The 20,393-nt window shown below is 39.6% G+C and overlaps 1 protein-coding gene across 3 annotated transcripts in view; it reads left to right on the top strand.

Moving 5' to 3' along the window:
- Nucleotides 1–20,393, top strand: part of CD109 (CD109 molecule) — a gene marked incomplete at its 5' end in the record, with an annotated part of 117,048 nt that overhangs the window by 67,572 nt on the left and 29,083 nt on the right. For all 3 annotated transcript variants that reach the window (XM_079716527.1, XM_079716526.1, XM_079716525.1), the window contains 8 exons: nt 976–1,128; nt 8,713–8,787; nt 9,322–9,379; nt 13,393–13,522; nt 14,431–14,548; nt 17,377–17,490; nt 18,886–19,104; nt 19,843–19,987. In XM_079716527.1, coding sequence (XP_079572653.1) covers nt 976–1,128; nt 8,713–8,787; nt 9,322–9,379; nt 13,393–13,522; nt 14,431–14,548; nt 17,377–17,490; nt 18,886–19,104; nt 19,843–19,987 — 1,012 coding nt within the window. The remainder of the gene's footprint in view (nt 1–975; nt 1,129–8,712; nt 8,788–9,321; nt 9,380–13,392; nt 13,523–14,430; nt 14,549–17,376; nt 17,491–18,885; nt 19,105–19,842; nt 19,988–20,393) is intronic.

Here is a 20,393-nt window from a genome sequence, read left to right as displayed (position 1 = left end):
AGGCTCCTATTCATCTACAGAGACTGGGAGATCAATCAGGGCTCTTTCTTGATGATTACACTTCAAAAGGATGGCTCCCAGGTCTTTGAGAGAGACATTCCTGCTGGTAAAATGGGCAGGAAGCCGGGAGAAGATTTACATCTCAAAGGGACAGAGGAAACATGAACAATTGCAAATTTTTTAAGAAAAGGGAAATTGGGTGCTGAATGTCAGGAAGAAGCCTGTTTCTAAAGTTCAGGCAAGCTGAGGGGGACATTAAGGCCATCTTGATCAGGTGGTACAGTCACTGGGGCGAGGGATTGTTGAATTAGAGCTGGGCAAGATGAACATTCCTAGTAGGAAGAGGCCTTATAACAAAGCCATTGGGTTCAGCCGGGATGAGAGGATGGATGCTCTTTAAGAAGTACAGGTAGGACTGTGCTTTGCTGAGTGTAATGACAGAGGAAGTTCAGGCAGCCATGGAGGCACAGAGCATGGGGCCTGACTGGTGTTGGTCTGATGGCCTCGTCCTGGGGAAAGACACCCCTGCCCAGCCCAGCCAGTTCTGGGAGTCCCCGGGGCTCTTACTTGCACGCACTCACTTCTGAGTCCAGGCGACCAGTGTGCAGGCACGGGCAGTTTCTTTCCTCTTTCCTGTCTCCCCTCTTGGATACTGGCCCTCTTCACGCACGCCAGCGTCTTCTCTTCAGCACTGGCTGGCGGCTGTGGGGTGGGAGGTGGAGAAAGGGTAGAGAAGTGAAGGAAAACTCTGACTTATGCCACAGTGAGAGGTTCCATGACTGGCGAACACTGTGGGGCTGAGGTTTCTTTTTACTCCTTTCCCTGGAGAAGGCTTGCGTATGGTTTTAGAATGGTCCCCGGGCCAAGGCAAATGTAGAATCTTTGCTAGATTTTGTCATTGATCTGCTATTGGTAAGACGTAAGAAATGCTTTGAAAAAGGGTAATGTATCAATCCTGTTTTCTCCCTTTCTTAGATACAGCTATTTTGGAGTAAAGCCAATGCTGAACCATCTGAGAGAGTCTCTCTTAGGATCTCTGTGACGCAGCCAGACTCAATAGTTGGGATTGTAGCTGTCGACAAAAGTGTGAATCTGATGAATGTCTCAAACGATATTACAATGGAAAATGTGAGTTTAGCTATTTTTTCATTACAAAAATACACATTAAAAGAGAAAAAAAAAGAAACTTTATTGTGTTACTTCAGGTATCTAAAGGAAATTTCATTAGTTCCTTTTCAAGTATAAGTCAGTAATCAGTAAAGCTTCTGAATGAAAAGGATCTGCATTCCAGTTGTTAATGTTGGAAAGAGGCTATCGTGGTCAAGTGTCTTTGCTGTCTTACATGAGAAATGCCCCTTAGACTCTTCCCTCATTTTCATACTGTATTTTAACTGAAGACTCTTGAGAAAGTACTAGGAAATGGACTTGCACAATTCTGAATGACATTGGAGAGAGCGTTAGGTAATTATGAAGTACTTTCTATTTTGGTTGTACATAATGGTTATAAATAATTACAGTCCCCATTGAGTCAGGAATTTGCAGTATATTGAGGGAGTGAAAAATCATGTTAACCTGCAGAAAACTTACAAACCAAGAAATACATGAACATCTAGTGTTATATAAACTAATCACCTATTCGTTAGTCATTTCATTTTTATTAGTAAGCTCTTTTGTTTTGAATTTCATTTTATTTTTATACAGCAGGTCCTTATTAGTTATCTATTGTATACATATTAGTGTATACATGTCAATCGCAATCTCCCAGTTCATCCCTCCCTCCCAACCCCCTGCTTTCCCCCCCTGGTGTCCATATGTTTGTTCTCTACATCTGTGTCTCTATTTCTGCCTTGCAAACCAGTTCATCTGTTCCATTTTTCTAGATTCCACGTATATGCGTTAATATATGACATTTGTTTTTCTCCTGACTTACTTAACTCTGTATGACAGTCTCTAGGTCCATCCATGTCTCTACAAATGATCCAATTTCATTCCTTTTTGTGGCTAATATTCCATTGTATACATTCCATTGGTGTAAGTGAGGTGTTAAAATCCCCCACTATTACTGTGTTACTGTCGATTTCCTCTTTTATAGCTGTTAGCATTTGCCTTATGTATTGAGGTGCTCCTATGTTGGGTGCATATATATTTATAATTGTTATATCTTCTCCTTGGATTGATCCCTTGATCATTATGTAGTGTCCTTCCTTATCTCTTGTAACATTCTTTATTTTAAAGTCTATTTTGTCTGGTATGAGTATTGGTACTCCAGCTTTCTTGTGATTGCCATCTTCAAGGAATATCTTTTTCCATCCCCTCACTTTCAGTCTGTATCTGTCCCTAGGTTTGAAATGGGTCTCTTGTAGACAGCATATATAAGGGTCTTGTTTTTGTATCCATTTAGCAGCCTGTGTCTTTTGGTTGGAACATGTAATCCATTCACATTTAAGGTAATTATTGATATGTATGTTCCTATGACCATCTTCTTAATTGTTTTGGGTTTGTTTTTGTAGGTCCTTTTCTTCCCTTGTGTTTCCCACTTAGAGAAGTTGCTTTAGCATTTGTTGTAGAGCTGGTTTGGTGGTGCTGAATTCTCTTAGCTTTTGCTTGTCTGTAAAGCTTTTGATTTCTCTGTTGAATCTGAATGAGATCCTTGCTGGGTAGAGTAGTCTTGGTTGTAGGTTCTTCCCTTTCATCACTTTAAATATATCATGCCACTCCCTTCTGGCTTGTACAGTTTCTGCTGAGAAATAAGCTGTTAACCTTATGGGAGTTCTCTTGTATGTTATTTGTCATTTTTCCCTTGTTGCTTTTAATAACTTTTCTTTGTCTTTGATTTTTGTCAATTTGATTACCCTGTGTCTTGGCATGTTTCTTCTTGGGTTTACCCTGCCTGGGACTCTCTGTGCTTCCTGGACTTGGGTGGCTATTTCCTTTCCCATGTTAGGGAAGTTTTTGACTATAATCGCTTCAAATAGTTTCTTGGGTCCTTTCTCTCTCTCTTCTCCTTCTGGGACCCGTATAACGTGAATGTTGGTGTGTTTAATGTTGTCCCAGAGGTCTCTTAGGCTGTCTTCATTTCTTTTCATTCTTTTTTCTTTATTCTGTTCTGTGGCAGTGAATTCCACCATTCTGTCTTCCAGGTCCCTTATCTGTTCTTCTGCCTGTTATTCTGCTATTGATTCCGTCTAGTGTATTCTTCATTTCAGTCATTGTATTGTCCGTCTCTGTTTGTTTGTTCTTTAATTCTCCTAGGTGTTTGTTCTTTAATTCTTCTAGGTCTTTGTTAAACATTTCTTGCGTCTTCTCGATCTTTGCCTCCATTCTTTTTCTGAGGTCCTGGATCATCTTCACTATCATTATTCTGAATTCTTTCTGGAAGGTTGCCTATCTCCACTTCATTTAGTTGTTTTTCTGGGGTTTTATCTTGTTCCTTCATCTGGTACACAGTCCTCTTTCTTTTCATTTTGTCTGTCTTTCTGTGAATATGGTTTTCCTTCCACAGGCTGCAGGACTGTAGTTCTTCCTGACAGGCTGCAAGATTGTAGTTCTTCTTGCTTCTACTGTCTGCCCTCTGGTGGATGAGGCTATCTAAGAGGGTTGTGCAAGCTTCCTGATGGGAGGGTCTGGTGGTAGCTAGAGCTCGGTGTTGCTCTGTTGGGCAGAGCTCAGTAAAACTTTAACCCGCTTGTCTGCTGATGGGTGGGGCTGAGTTTCCTCCCCATTGGTTATTTGGTCTGGGTGACCCAGCACTGGAGGCTACAGGCTCTTTGGTGGGGTTAATGGTGGACTCCGGGAGGACTCTTGCCAAGGAGTACTTCCCAGAACTTCTGCTGCCAGTGTCCTTGTCCCTGCGGTGAGCCACAGCCACCCCCCGCCTTTGCAGGAGACCCTCCAACATTTGCAGGTAGGTCTCGTTCAGTCTCCTATGGGGTCACTGTTCCTTCCCCCTGGGTCCTGATGTGCACACTACTTTGTGTGTGCCCTCCAAGAGTGGAGTCTCTGTCTCCCCCAGTCCTGTCGAAGTCCTGCAATCAAATCCCACTAGCCTTCAAAGTCTGATTCTCTAGGAATTCCTCCTCCCATTGCTGGATCCCCAGGTTGCGAAGGCCAACGTGTGGCTCAGAACCTTCACTCCAGTGGGTGGACTTCTGTGGTATAAGTGTTCTCCAGTTTGTGAGTCACCCACCCAGCAGTTATAGGATTTGATTTTATTGTGATTGTGCCCTTCTACCATCTCATTGTGGCTTCTCCTTTGTCTTTGGATGTGGGGTATCTTTCTTGGTGAGTTCCAGTGTCTTCCTGTCAATGATTGTTCAGCAGTTACTTGTGATTCTGGTGCTCTCACAAGAGGGGGTGAGCGCATGTCCTTCTACTCTGCCATTTTTAACCAATCTCTGTAAGTTCTTTATATGTACTTGTCAGTGAAATCTAGACTGTATAACCCACATCCACTGATTGATTAACTACAGTGATTAACAACACGTCAGGAAGAAAGATATATATGTATAGGCTAATTTGGTCATCTTGTTGTAAAATCAATCCATTTGAGAAAAATTATACATTTTTCTTCAGTCTATGCAGCAAATTTTTCTCATTCCTTTTTTAAAAAAACTCCTTTAAAACCAGTTGGTCACTTTTTTTCTCTTGCCTTCACTTAAATTCACATTATATTCTAAAAAGTCTGTAACATTTTGCATTTGATTTAACTGAATATAGCATCCTTCATTTTATAGCTTGCTGAATATCTTAATAAATATATTATTTCATTTTTCCTTCCATATATATGTGTACACACACAAATACACACACACACATGCTCTCTTTGTCTCTGTCTCTATATCTCGCTGTACATTTACATTAAATTTTGTCAGATATTAAGATTGCTATCCCAGCTTTCTTTTGATTCAAATATACTTGGCTGGTATATTTTTCCATCTTTTTATTTTCAACCTTTTGTAAGTTTTTGTTTTACCTATATCTTGTAGGTAGCATAGTATTATATTTTGCTTTTGTTTTTTTAATCTAATCTGATAGTGTCTTTTAATAACTTATTTAGCCCATTTACAAATTAGTCCTTGCTCTAATTAAGACTTATTTCTGCTTTTTTATTTCATATTTTAAAATTTAGACTACTTCCTTTTTTTCTTTTTATTCTTTCTGTGGTTTTGGAAGTTATACATTCTATTTTTATTTCCGTGATAGATGTCCTTAACTCATGAATTGTGCTTATATTTATTTATCCTTATTGATTTCTTAAGATTATCAATATTTGTATATTCATCTGAGAAGGCAAGCATTTTAGTGTGCTCTCATATTCTTATGCATTCTTTGTGTGTCTCCCTGTCTGCACCTCCTTTCCCAACCCTGGCCAGATCATGTTGCTGTTGTACAGAATTTTTGTTCTTTGTCATGATGAATTGCCCTTTCAATATATACTCTCCTTTCATTTTTTGATTCTGGAAATTTACATCCATTATTTCTTCCTATAGTTCTTTTCTCTCCATTTCTTCTCCTTTTCAGAGATTGGCACTTCTACTTTTTTTCTCCATATCTCTTAGCTTTTCGTTTTATGTTTTTTTGTCTCTTTTGTCTTTTATTTATTTCTTTGGGAGAGTTCCTCAATTGACTCTTTCTGCTCACTGATTATTCATCAGCTGTATCTATCCTACTTTGATGGATATCCTACTTTTATATCAGCTGTTATACTTTTAATGTCTATTATTTTCATTTGGTTCTTATATTTTTTCTTGTTGTATATTGCTAATATTTTACCTTACCTATATTTACTATGTTTATTTTAAATTCTTGAGCTGATTTTTCAGTATTCTGCTTCACATGTTGTATGTTGTCCAGTTGAATGTCTTTTATGGAAATTATACTCGTTGGATGGCTAGTTGATTTGGCTGCTACTCTGATAATGTCTGTTGGGGAAGGCTGAACACCAGGCTCCAATCTGTGTATGTCTTGTGAGTTTAAAGAGAGGTGGGAGGTTGAGCTTCAGGGACTCAAGAACTACTCTTGATCCTCCCAGTGTGCTGTCCCCTTCCACTCAGCGGTTCACTTTTAAGCTCTTAGGGAAAAGTAGCCCAGGAAGACGTGGTCTCCTGAGGTGATGACCCCAGCCCTGACGGTTTGGAGGAGTAGAGGGGGAAGAGTGAGTGCTTGAAGGCCAGCGGTCTGTTCACATTTCCTCCTCCTCTCACACCAGGAGGGCAGAGGTGCTCACCTGGTATTATCCTGGCCACACTGCCTGCCTGCTGGCTGCTGGTTTTGGCAGTGAAATTGCAAGGAATGATTGTCCTGAGGCTACCTTCTGAAGAGAAGCACGAGCAGAATCTAAAAACCTCCCTCCACCGTCATCTGACTGCTGTTTGTAGCAGCTTTCTGCCAACTGCTTCCTCCAGCACTCCAAATCGAGATACCCTTCCCTCTTCTGCGGGCTTTCTTGTTCTACTCATCCAAGTTTCTTGCTTGCTTTTATTATTTCTCCAGAGTTGGTTCTGGAGGAGGGAGTCAAGAGCCTATGAGAATAGACTGTTCTGGTTTCTTTCATTCTTGTTAAATTTATAGGTGCCCAGAGACTCTTGAATGCCTTGGAATAATTTAAGTGTCCTAGATCTTCCAGGACTAATTTTCAGACACCAGACTTCCCTTGCTGCAGCTTTGACCGTGCCTTTCACTGAGCCAGTGAGAAAAGGAGGACTTCTTTATGCAAGAGATGCTTCTTCCTAGATAATTCCGTTGATTCGCACCTGGGTGTCAGCAGAAGGACATCTTGCACATATTGGTGTTCTGTGGCAGAGTTGGAGTTATGGAACGAAAACCTTTTCTCTCCATCCTCTCTGGCTCTGGCTCCATTGTCTATAGTTGAGCTAACTATATTGGCTAGCTTGTTGAGATATTATGAAATTTTCTGTTTTCTCATTCCGTTGTTTTCTTCTCGGTACCTGTTCTAGCACCATGTTTACTTAACATGGATGTAGCAGTGGTGTTGTTAGTATAGCAGAAGCAGTGGTTTGGGTGTTAAATTTTAAACTTGGTGTGTTTTTAAACTTACACTTAGAACCTTTAGTAATTTTTTCCCTGTCTTTGTCTTAGTTTGTCAGTCTTAATGCTAATGTTAATAAGGGAAATGTATCAAAATGGTTACCAAAAAGCGTATAATATCTTAACTTTTTTTTACCATAGTAAAATATATATAACATAAAATTTGCCTCTTTAACCATTTTCAGAAGTACAGTTCAGTGGCATTAATTATATTCATAATATTGTACAACCATCATAACTGTCTGTTTCCAAAACTTGCATCACTCTAAACAGAGACTCTGTGACCATGAAGCAATAACTTTCCATTACCCCCGTCTGTTTGCAACCCTGGTAACCTCTAATCTACTTCTGATTTTCTGAATTTGCTTATTCTAGATATTTCATATAAGTGGAATCATACAATATTTGTCCTTTTGTTTTGCCTTATTTCACTGAGCACAATGTTTTCAAGGTGTATCCATGTTGTAGCATGTATCAGAACTTTATTTCTTCTTATGGCTGAATAAGATTCCATTGTATATATATATCACATTTTGTTTGTTTATTCTTCTATTGATGATGCTTAGGTTGTTTCTACCTTTTGGCTGTTATAACTAATGCTGCAATGAACACTGGTGTACAGATATCTCTTTGAGTCCCTGTTTTCAGTTCTTTTGGGTAATATGTAGGATTGGAATTGCTGGGTCATATTCTAATTCTGTGTTTATATGTACCAATTTTCCTGACTATTTTAGCCTTTTTTACTCACTCTTGCTAGCAATGAGTACTCTTCTTAAAAAGTAGCATTGCTAATCGGATACATGCAAATATCTCGTTATTGAAGAGCTATCTCATGATGTAATTTGCATCATTTTGATTATCAATAAGGTTGAATATTTTTCTGCTTATTCATAATTTGCTTTCCTCTTTTGTGAATTGTCTCTTTGTGTTATTTTAAAGAATTTAGTTAACTGACTTTTTAAAACAAATAAATGTATTTATTTTTGGCTGCGTTGGGTCTTTGTTGCTGTGTGCGGGGTTCCTCTAGCTGCAGCGAGCAGGGGCTACTCTTCATTGTGGTGCGTGGGCTTCTCATTGTGGTGGCTTCTCTTGTGGCGGAGCACGGGCTCTAGGTGCACGGGCTTCAGTAGTTGTGGCGCGCAGGCTCAGTAGTTGTGGCTCGTGGGCTCTAGAGTGCAGGCTCAGTAGCTGTGGCACACGGGCTTAGGTGCTCCATGGCATGTGGGATCTTCCTGGACCAAGGCTCGAACCTGTGTCCCCTGCATTGGCAGGTGGATTCTTAACCACTGTGCCACTAGGGAAGTCCCTAACTGACATTTTTTTAGAACTTATATTAGCCATCAAATTGAACCCATTTATCTTTGTCAAAAGTATGAGTCATTTTTAATGCTGATCTCTACGTGTTGGTCTTGTCAACAAGCCCACACTTTCTTAGGCATTCTGGATTGCTGAACAGAATAAAAATACGTTTAAAAAAGAAGTGTAATTTTGGCTGATTGAATTATGAACATGGCATTTACATATTCATTATTCCTCCATTTGTGTCATTTTCAAATTTGATAAGCATATGGGCTGTCTCTTATCTAAGGTATATATCAGAACTGTTGAGAGGGCAGAACAGGTTGATGTGAATGCATTCATTCCGTATATTTTATCTTTCCTTAGGTGGTCCATGAACTGGAACTTTATAACACAGGATATTATTTAGGCATGTTCATGAATTCTTTTGCAGTCTTTCAGGTATGTTTAGTTTGCTATATAATTTGACAAGATATTAATATATTTTACTGCTGCAAAGTTAATTTCAGAATTAATTATCTAAATTTTGAAATATTAGCCTCTTATTAAATTTATTTAATTTAACCTTTTATTAAGTGTGTTATATAAGTGTAATTTGAAATGGAAAGATAGTTATCCTTCTAGTTTTAAAAGCAAATAAATAAATTCACCATTAGAGAAATAATGGAATTTGTCATTATAATTTCTTTCTTTTATATCACTTTCCTTGACCTTGAAATGTCTCTTTCTTCATGTGATAGTGTGTGTGTGTGTGTGTGTGTGTGTGTGTCTGTGTCTGGGTATGAGAGAGAGAATGTATACTCATGTATGTACCTAAACTCTCAAAAATGAGCAAGAGTTAAAAAAAAAAGGGAACTACTTTCACATGCCACACAAAAACAAATGAGCAAGAGTGAGTTAGGAGTATGGGAGCCTGACAATTTAGAGGACATTTAAACTTTTATTTTAAAAGAAAATTAAAATTATTCTTTCTAGGAGTGTGGCCTCTGGGTGTTGACAGATGCAAACCTTGTGAAGGATTTCATTGACGTTTGTAAGTGAAATCTGGCAAAGTGCTTTTAAAGTAATTAAGTCTTTCATCTCAAGCGTTTATAGTTACTTATGTAAGTATGAATACTTTCTGGTTGAACATAAGTAGTGTAATTTTCATTTTCTGTTCTCTTATCCTACAGTGTTTGCAGTTTAATGTACTCGAAAGTACATCTGGACCATAACATGGAGTGTTTTTCACCTCCTGTCTAGATCTTTGTAATGAATGCTTTCCATTTGCTCTCTGTAATTTTTTGACATGGTTATATTTTTGGACATATTGGAAGATCTTATGCCTCCAATTTGTGTTGTAAACTGTGGTGTTATTTTGGAATCAGTTAAAAGGGGCAATGTCTTTTTGAAACATTTTTGTTCTCTAGCTTTTTATTGTTCACCTAGAAAATAGCCCAGATGTCATAAAGTGTGCTGTCAAGACACACACACACACATACACACGCATGCACACACGCATGCACGCACTTGTCTCCTCAATCTGAGTTCTTCACGGGCAGAGTCACATCTGTACATCCAGTTCCCTGGATTGCTAAATGGAGTTGACCACCCAACTAATTAAAAGAAGTGTGCTTTTAGGAAGAAGTCATAAAATATTTTGACTGAAGGAAATGTATAAATGAGAATGATTAATTCTAGAAGTTGTTCTCTTTTCTTTCAGGTAAAATCACGAAATCATCTTGAAAGGCCACAGAACTATCATAGTTTCTATCCATGAATTCCCTGTTTCTGTCACGTGTTCCCAGTTAGTCCACACTAAGCCCCAGGCTCTCCAGCTTTGGGTAGTTTATTGACACCACAGGACACCTGACCCTCTGTCCTGAAGTTATAAGAATAATTCTATAGTCTTAAAGATTTTATGAAATCATTATGATCTCTATGTATTAAAGACACGTGGCACATTTAGCTTTCTTCATATAATCATGTATCCTAGGCAGCCTTCCAGACCAATCTATGCTTTTCCATTCTCTCTCTGTCAGTCTCAGCTTTTACCCATCTTTGTTGATGTTTACTTATCGAATCTTGGTGCACACTAATACTCATTCTATTGTTAGTAATACTGATTGTAAGCTCTACCTTTTCTGAGACCCTTCTACCTTTTCACTGTAACAGAAGAAGCCTGATACTCTTACTAGCATATTATGTTGCTAGAAACCTTCAAGTGACTGACATTAATTTCTCTGCCTCTTTTCTGGTTCAGGGTCAGTAGGTGCACAGGGATCAGTGTTTTCTCAGCTACTTCAAGACCATTGTTCAACAACCCTCAGTTAAGAGCCCCTTATCATTTGAAGCTCAAAAAATTTCAATTACAGATCCTTTAATCCACATTCAGTCACCTACCTTCCCTTTTCCTCTGTATACATTGATGACTCTCACAGAAGATTCAGTCTTACCCCTTTGTGAGGGTTTTGAATGTCCATGTGGGTGGCCCACCTAATGGGCACTGTCCCGTGATCACCCCTGTGGCAACTGTAGTCATAAGGTCACATCATCACCCGACCACTGCCCTACCCCTAACATTTCAAATGCCTGTCCTCCTACCTTGCATGTGCCCTTACTCCCCTAATTCTGTTAAATGTCTTCTTTGATCTTGGCTTCTCCTGCTTATTCTGGGTCACCGGCTCCTTCTGACCCTATTTGCCCCTAGTACCTGAACAACATGGTCAGTCAATTTGGTAGAATTCTTCCCTAGTCCCTTGTCCTTGCATGACATGTTTCCCATTAAACTCAACTCTGGAACACCCTGACTGTTTATCTTACCCCTGTTTCTGCACCCTGATGCCCCCAAAATAACCTTAAATTTGATATGTCACAAACCATCACTTTTCCCTAATACGATCTGACTGAAGTATGAGCTCTTGAGTTGATATGATTCCACATCTCTGTTAATGAAATTATCATCTACCCACATGTCTGCATCAGAAACCTGGAACTCATCCTGAATTCTTCCCTCTCTCTCTGTCAGATGTGGAACAGCATAGTGGTTAAGAAAGGGACTTGCCATTAAATACTTCTGATTTTGAATTCTGGCGTTATGACCCTGAGAAAATTCATTAAGCTCCCTAAACCTCAGGTTTCTCCCTGAATTACAGGAATAGTAATATTACCAATATTACAGGGTTGTTAGCAGGTTACATCCAAAAGGATGTCAAGTGCGTAGCACACGTTTGGCACTCCCAAGTCTGCAGTCACCTATTGTCTTATCCCTCAGATCCAGTGTGTTCATTCGTTATTCAGGAGATGATATTAATTGCATGCCTGGTGTGTAGGAGGCAATGGAGATTCCAGCTTGGTCTAGTGGGGCAAGCCGGCACACAGAGGAGTATGCTGAGGTCCAGCCTGCCGTGGGTGCACACAGAGGGCATCCAGCGGAGAGGCAGAACAGGGTTCCTTCTCAAGGCTGTCCTTCCTCTCCACTCGCTCAGCAGCATGCCTCCTTGGGTGCCGCAGGAGCCCCGTGTTTCTCCTGCCTCATTCCCCCAGCTCTAAACCACTGTTCACACGGAGACCAGAGTTACCATTATAAAACATGGGTTCGATCGTGCTTCTAATTTGTTTTAAAACCTTCAGTAGGCCATCATTACTTAAAAGATCAAGTCCGAATCCTTCAGCGTGGGATAACTGATATTTTAAAATCTGGACCCAAGCATTTGTTCTGTTCTCATTTTATGCCACTCTTCCCTAATACACATTGTCATATTCCAGACATGCCTTTGTACTTAGCTTATTTTTTTTCTCTTGTATGAGATACTCTTTATCTGGAGGCATAAGGAAATGGAATGCAGGAGACAGCGCAGAATGGGTTTTCTGCTCTAGCCATACCCTGTCCACTGTGCAGAGGCTGTAACGTCACCTGTTCTCTGCGTGGTGGACATTTGGCCTATGTGCGCTATCACTCTTAGCATGTATTTGTCCGCCTCCTCTATAGACAATGGGTGGAGCTCATCACATTCATCTTAGTATCTTTGGTACTTTCTACAGTATAATTTTTTTTACACTTTATTTTTTTTTAATTTTTTTATTACAACTTTATTGAGTATAATTGTTTCACAATGGTGTGTTAGTTTCTGCTTTATAACAAAGTGAATCAGTTATACATATACATATATCTCTTCCCTCTTGCGTCTCCCTCCCTCCCACCCTCCCTATCCCACCCCTCCAGGCGGTCACAAAGCACCGAGCTGACCTCCCTGTGCTATGCGGCTGCTTCCCACTAGCTATCTACCTTACGTTTGGTAGTGTATATATGTCCATGCCTCTCTCTCGCTTTGTCACAGCTTACCCTTCCCCCTCCCCATATCCTCAAGTCCATTCTCAAGTAGGTCTGTGTCTTTATTCCTGTTTTACCACTAGGTTCTTCATGACATTTTTTTTCTTAAATTCCATATATATGTGTTAGCATACAGTATTTGTCTTTCTCTTTCTGACTTACTTCACTCTGTATGACAGACTCTAGGTCTATCCACCTCATTACAAATAGCTCAATTTCGTTTCTTTTTATGGCTGAGTAATATTCCATTGTATTTTGAAATAATTTTAGGCTTATAGAAAAGTTGAAAGAATAGAGATAGGTGTGTCTGTATGTCAGCCTGCCTCTTTTATAAGAAAGAAGCTAATAAACTGGATGATTTTAGCATCTTGTGGATGGTGTAGCCAAAGGCAATCAGCACTAGGGATCTAAGAAGAGGAGAGTATCAGAATTGGAGATAACTTTAAAAATGTGATTTAAGTTATTTTTTAGCAGCTGAACTATAAGTAGTTTTTCAGGTATTGATTGTAGGGCCATCAAACTTTTTTTTTTTTCTGGCTCTGCCATAGTGGCCATGTGACTAGGGTAAGTCACGTGACTTCTGTGGGTCTCAGGTGCCTCTGTAAAACGAGAAGATAGGACGAGACAAACTCTAAAGGCCCCGTCAGCTGAGAGGTGCTGTGATTCTGTGGACTAGGTTTATGAACATTGTCTACAGTGACTTTTTCCTAACAGTTGTCTATGTTTATTTTTAGATGACCGTATAGCATTTTTGGAGGAAAATGAAGGATATTTGGTAGATTTTCATGACTTTTCTTCGGGTAGCAGTCCACGTGTCAGAAAGCATTTTCCAGAGACTTGGATTTGGCTAGACACCAGCCTGGGGTAAAACTTTATAAAGTTCTTTGCCCATATATATTTTGTTTGGCCTTAGTTTTAAGTAAGTTTTGCCCTGTTTCTGATGCTTAAGTAGAAACATAGAGTGATAAAGAACTCAATGGACCACGAGTTTTTTTAGAATGATATTTATTGTATTTAAATATAGTACTTAATAAAGCTGCATTTGAAATGTGACAGTGAGAGTACCATCATGGAGAAGACTGGCCTTTTTCTAATGAAGGGTGATTTTAACTTCCCTGAAGTCTTGTGGTTCTCACTGGGGAAAGATTGCTGAGAATTCCTTTGTTGCCTTGGGATGGGAAGGGCTCATGATTATTCCCTCTGCCTTGTGGCTCCTCATAAAACATCCCTGTGAGCCACAGGAAGAAGGGGTGTGGACGCTGAAAGGAATTCAGCTTAGCTGACAAACTCTGTGCTACCTAGCGTGATGACTGAGCAGGTAAATCATGAAATCTACACATATTGTGAGTCAGCTATTTACAGGAACTTGAAATAAGACACAAGTCAAACCTCAAAAAACAAATAACAGCGTACACTAGGATACAGAGGGAAACTTTTATGCATGCTGAGAGAAACAAATTGGAGTTAAATTTGAAAAAGTATATTTATTATCTATACAAAATTTATGAAAAATGATGTTTATTCTGAAGATATAAACATTGTAGAAAGATTTTATTGGAATATGGATCAGTCTGCAGTGTTATGACCTTATTATGACCTATTCCTTGAGAACTTGGGGTCTACTGTTTTATGCTTAAATCTTTAAAAATTTTAGATATGTAAATGATTTGGAAAATTAAAATTCTTCCGAAACATGGTTTTAGGTTATGTTGGCCTATTTTGAAATGTGTCAGTTCTCGGTTTTGTGACTTTTATGTTTATCTTGACTTCAGTTCCAGGACTTACCAAGAATTTGAAGTTACTGTACCTGATTCTATCACTTCTTGGGTTGCAACTGCTTTCGTGATCTCTGAGGATTTAGGTCTTGGACTAACAACTACTCCAGTGGAGGTAGCGTATTAAAGGGCTGCTGATAAATGGTACAGTGCCACGAAGCAAAGAAAGTGTCAGCTCCTCAATGGATTTTTTTTTTTTTTTTTTTGAGAGTGAGCACAATCAAAATTTTATTTAATTCAATGAGAGTTGAGCAAAGCTGATTCAAAGGAGGATATGAGAAACTCGTATGAAAAACAATGATGGAATATGGTGACTAAATTAGTTACAAAATTGGTTATTATTCTATAAGGCAATAAAACCCTAACCTTTGGGGTTATTTTCTCCTCTGGACGGAAATCATTTGCACCTTATCAGCTTTCTACAAGTGAACATCTAACTTTACAGAGCATGGGCCCTGATCAATAGTAATTAGAATGTCAAACAAAGCTGCAGGCCCTAGAGAGTCACCTGACTCTAGGTGGGCTTGTCGGCCAAGTCACAGGATGGGGAGAGAACTCACAGCCATCTTTTTGCCGATTTCCAAGTTCTGAATAGGATTGGGAAAGGAATCTCCTAGAGGAATATGCTTTGCACAATGGTAATTTGAGTGTTGGGGGCTCAGAGTCATTATAGATGGACCCTGAAAAGAAATGTGAGCCCAACTTTTACTAAGGTGAAGTGGGGCAAATAAGAGAAGGGTCAGTTGGTGCCAGTGCCTTGGTGGGCTCCATGTGGGGATGGGAAGATGGGCTGTACCCACCCCTGTGCCATGTTTTTATTTATTTTTATTTTTGCCTGCGTTGGGTCTTCGTTGCTGAGCGTGGGCTTTCTCTAGTTGCAGCGAGCGGGGGCTACTCTTCGTTGTGGTGGGTGGGCTTCTCATTGCAGTGGCTTCTCTTGTTGTGGAGCACGGGCTCTAGGTGCACAGGCTTCAGTAGTTGTGGCTCGTGGGCTCAGTAGCTGTGGATCACGGGCTCTAGAGTGCAGGCTCAGTCGTTGCGGTGCATGGGCTTAGTTGCTCTGCGGCATGTCCTCAATGGATTTTTAAAAAGTGATTGCTGATGATGTCGGTCACAGTTTAGAGATTCCTTGGTGTTTCCTTTTTGTTTTTCATCTGTTTTACACTTTAGAATGTGAGATGTTTTAAACTGCTAAACATGCTAGCTCTGTATTAAGATTTGGGTAGAAAGCTTATTATTGACTGAGTCCAACCACTTCCAAAGGCCAGAAGAGAGAGAATATTTCCGTGCATCCCTCCTTAAGGACAAGCAGAACTCCTCAAAATGTCCCCTGGCAAACATTTCTTCACACCTCTTTGGTCAAATTACATCTCATGTCACTTCCTAAACCCGTCACTGACAAGAGGAATGTAATGACCATGACTGGGCTTAGACCAGTAGCTTTCACCTCTCTCATACCTGAAGCCAGCTTTTTATAACAGCTATTCTTTTTGTCCCTCTACTATCTATGCAAAATGAAATGCATAGAAAATATAACTGCACACTCAATTTTTTTTACATCTTTATTGGAGTATAATTGCTTTACAATGGTGTGTTAGTTTCTGCTTTATAACAAAGTGAATCAGTTACACATATACATATGTTCCCATATCTCTTCCCTCTTGTGTCTCCCTCCCTCCCACCCTCCCTATCCCACCCCTCTAGGTGGTCACAAAGCACTGAGCTGATCTCCCTGCTGCACACTCAATTTTAAAAAAATCAGTAAGATGCCCTAAGTGAAATAGGGAGGAGAAATAAAAGGAAAGTAATGTATAATAAAATAATATACTTTTCAGTATGTAGGTGACCAGGCCTAGTTGCACTAGAAGGCATAGTAACATGTTTGAATATTTACACCGTGCATAGAATCACCCTATGTGTAACAGCTGCACATCCAGTTTGATATACGTGTATTGTTTTCGCAACTCAAAAACCTTGAGTGGTGCTGCCTGAGGTGATGTAAAGTTTTGAAATAGTGAACAAGTTTTGATAAAGTTACAAAACAAAGTGTAGTTTCCTCTTGATTTACAACATAGTTGTATATTGACAGATGTTTTGGGTTTATATATATGTTGGAATTAGTTGTAAGCCCAGGTCATTATAAGCAAGTACTTTATCTACATGAAGGAACCTTCAAGAATCATGAGGGACACGGAACAATTCTTCCTTTCCTGGGACTGTCCTGAGCATGCAGACCTTCACCCACTAAGTGCCAAGAGCACCCTATTGTGACAGTCTGACACTTGCACAAATGTCCAAATAAACCTCTAAGAGGGGACTAACTGCTGCCAGTGAGAAGCTCAGCCGATGCTATCAGAGTTGGGTGACCAATGAGGAAGCACAAGTATGTGTATGTATATATTACAGGGTAGTAGGCAAAACATCATTTAGACTTTTCACATGAGTCTAAAACAAATGCTGTTTCATTTGGCCAGTGGCTTTAGAAGAAGAATGGTAGAATCAACATGGCAGAGTAGAAGAAGAGGGCTTAGCTGTGGCCTCAGACGTGCTGGGATCCAGTTCTGGCTCCTACACTTTGCAGCAGTGTGATCTTGTACCGGTTACAGAGATGTCTGAGCTTCAGCTTTCTTTTCTGTAAAATATGATCATAACACCTGCCTACACAGGTGTAATGACTAAATGAAATAATTTGTGTAAAGTCCCTGGTTCCTAGTAGCCATTTCATAAAATGTAGTGGTTACTGTGTTAAATAACATAAATCAAATCAATGTGCGCCCGTTCGTTTGGGGTAGGTTGCTGTTTGCTTTCTGTTGGTAGGCAAGTGGACATTTCTATGTGAAGTTAGTTATAAGCGTCACAGGTTTTGTGAGATTTGCTTTTAATTGCGTAAAGTGTGAAGCACTTGGACTTGAATAAAATCTGTATTCATTGTGCTCTTTTCAGCTCCAGTCCTTCCAACCGTTTTTCATTTTTTTGAATCTTCCCTACTCTGTTATCAGAGGTGAAGAATTTGCCTTGGAAGTCACCATATTCAATTATTTAAAAGATGCCACTGAGGTAATACACTAATCATCATTTATGCTTCAGGAAAAAATGAAGAAAACATGGGGGGATGCGGTTATGTAGTGTTTGGGCATCTAAGTATTCTATACATTTCTGGGAGATTGAAGATAGCCATACTTTGCCCACAATTTCTTCTGCTTGTTAAGGTCGAAGGATATTGCTAGCATGTCCAAGCATCCTTGCCTTAATTTCTAGCACGGGTTCTCTGCTTTAGTCATGCAGCTTCATCTCTGTGGCATGTCTTTCTCTTTCCTGCCCCCCCACCCCCCCCTGCATTTTTCCCCTGCTCTCCTCCCACATCTAGAATGTGTTGCAGCTTCTCACTGCTGTTCTGTGCCCACTGCAGGTGGCAAGAATTTATTCCTTTCAAGACCCGGTTTGAAACTAAGGTGTCTTTCATGAGGAATCTCACCCATGCTGTTGTGCATGTTGTCCCTGTGTTTATATTCTGTTTTCAAGGCTTTGTCTTTTGAGTCATGGCCCGGTGTCTCCTTAGCCAAGTCAGTTCCCTGTAAGGCAGGGGGTAGGCCCACTGTTTGTACTGTGCCTGCAGTAGTGTTAACGAAATGATTTTTCCTCCTGGAGTAGGGAGGGATTGTAATTAACCTTATTACCTGCAAATGCCATAATCTCTTTAAGCACTATGTCTAGAGAGTAAACTGTTTCTTATTTTCTCATTTTACTTTTCAATCTTCTCAACATGGTCCAGTGCAAAGAGCAAAAGTCAGGAGGCCCACATTCAATGTCCAGGTCCTCCACTTACCAGCAAATAACTTAATTGCAGTTTACTCATCTGTCAGGTAGGCAATATTTTGAGAAACAGATGAGAAAATAGTTCATAAAATCTAAGACCCAGAGAAATGTGATTCTTGATGAGCCTGGCAACTTGGACATATTTTATGAAAGCTTACACCCGACATGTGTTTCAGGACTAATGTCTGAGTCATACTTTTCTTGGAATAATTTTAGCAGAGACTCTCAATGAATGTAATCACATTTCATCCTGTTTGCCTCAGGCTTTTCTGATGGGACTAGTGTCCCAGGATGACATAGATGAGTCAGGCTGGTGGCAGTACCATGACATGAAATAACCTTTTTGGGTACACCCTTACCACTCAGCCTTCGAAACATGAGAGAATTTAATGTTAGTGGGAGTTTAATGTTAGAAATGGGACTGAAGAATGCCGTTTCCCCACATGTCTTGAGGTAGATGGAGAAGCATAGGAAAGAAACTGGGGTTTTCCAGACACCCTTTCACCCTCTCCTTGGCTGAACGCTTCTGTCTTATTTTTCTCTAGTTTCAGGCCTCATAGATTTATCTGCACTTAGAGCAACATTTTACTGGGGAGCAATTTATTATACAAAACCTCTGATGATTTTTTCTTCCAGGTTAAGGTAATCATTGAGAAAAGTGACGCGTTTGATATTCTAATGGCTTCGAATGAAATAAATGCCACAGGACACCAGCAGACAGTTCTGGTTCCCAGTGAGGATGGGGCAACTGTTGTTTTCCCGGTCAGGCCAACACATCTGGGGGAAATGCCCATCACAGTCACAGCTGTTTCACCTGCTGCTTCCGATGCTGTCACCCAGAGGATTTTAGTGAAGGTAAATACTTGAAGTCTAAATAAATAGAATGGAAATATATAATTGAAAAGGAAACAGAAGGTGGTTTTTCTCTTGGTTAAATTTGTTTTCAAGACTGAGCAGGTCATCTCCTCCACCCTCCTGGTGATGCCTAATGGTTTTCTCATCTGAATGTAAAAACGTATCACGTATGTCTTGAAAGGTAATTGCCAACGTCTTCTTTAAATTTATAGTACGACTATAAGGCAGGTTACATTTACAGTCTGTGTGACATTGGGATCCTATTAAATCATGCCAAGTTGATAGGTAGATTTTGAATTTTGGAATTCCTCAGTACAGGTAGAAGAGGTTTTGTAGGTTTTTTCAGAGAAGACAGTACGCACCAAAAGACAACTCAGCACAGTAGATAAGCACTTGTGTTCTGGAGTAAGACAGCTCTGGGTTTCATCCCACCTTTGTCAAGGGTGCCTTTGCACAAGGTACTTAACCTCTGTCTTTGGATACAAAAGGACCTACCTCAGAGGGTTTCTCATCACCTTTTCATCTTCTCCTCTATCATTTCCATTGCCATTCTATGAAATGTTTTGACTAATTTAACTAGAAAGGAAACAGTTGTTCACAGATTTGAAGCAATAATCAAGACACTGTAGGTACTTACCTAACCATATACAGGCCAGATGATTGACTTATTATCTGCATATAGTTCTCTGTAAACAGATGAGTAGGGACCATGTTAATTGTGTTCCTTTTTATCAACAGGCTGAAGGAATAGAAAAATCCTATTCACAATCCATCTTATTAGACTTGACCGACAGCAAGCTACGAACTACCCTGAAAACTTTGAGTTTCTCCTTTCCTCCTCATATAGTGAGCGGTAGTGAGAGAGTTCAGGTCACTGCAATTGGTAAGAACAGATTATATCACCATCGTGACTGGTTTATTTGTATATGATACTATATATTTTTCATTTATTTGTAGGGATATTTTCTTTTTTTAATTACTTTTTAAAATTGAAGTATAGTTGATTTACATTGTTTCAGGTATACAGCAAAGTGATCCAGTTATACATATATGTATATATATTCTCTTTCAGATTCTTTTCTGAAAAAGAGTAGTTTATTACAAAATAGTTTCTAGTGTATTACAAGATATTGAATATAGTTCCCTGTGCTATAAGGAGGTCCTTATTTAGGTGTATTTTCTTATTTAATCCTAATGAGAAGAAGTTGCAAAAAGTGTTTAGTTGGTGCCAACCCCTGATTACAGTAGGAAGGCAGGTAAGATGTATGTCCTGGACCAGTTCTTCTCAG

Source organism: Hyperoodon ampullatus (assembly GCF_949752795.1).
Source record: "Hyperoodon ampullatus genome assembly, chromosome: 12".
Taxonomy (NCBI): Eukaryota; Metazoa; Chordata; class Mammalia; order Artiodactyla; family Ziphiidae; genus Hyperoodon; species Hyperoodon ampullatus.
The sequence above is the reverse complement of the archived record's forward strand: the minus strand, read 5'-3'. Positions and strand labels throughout refer to the sequence as shown.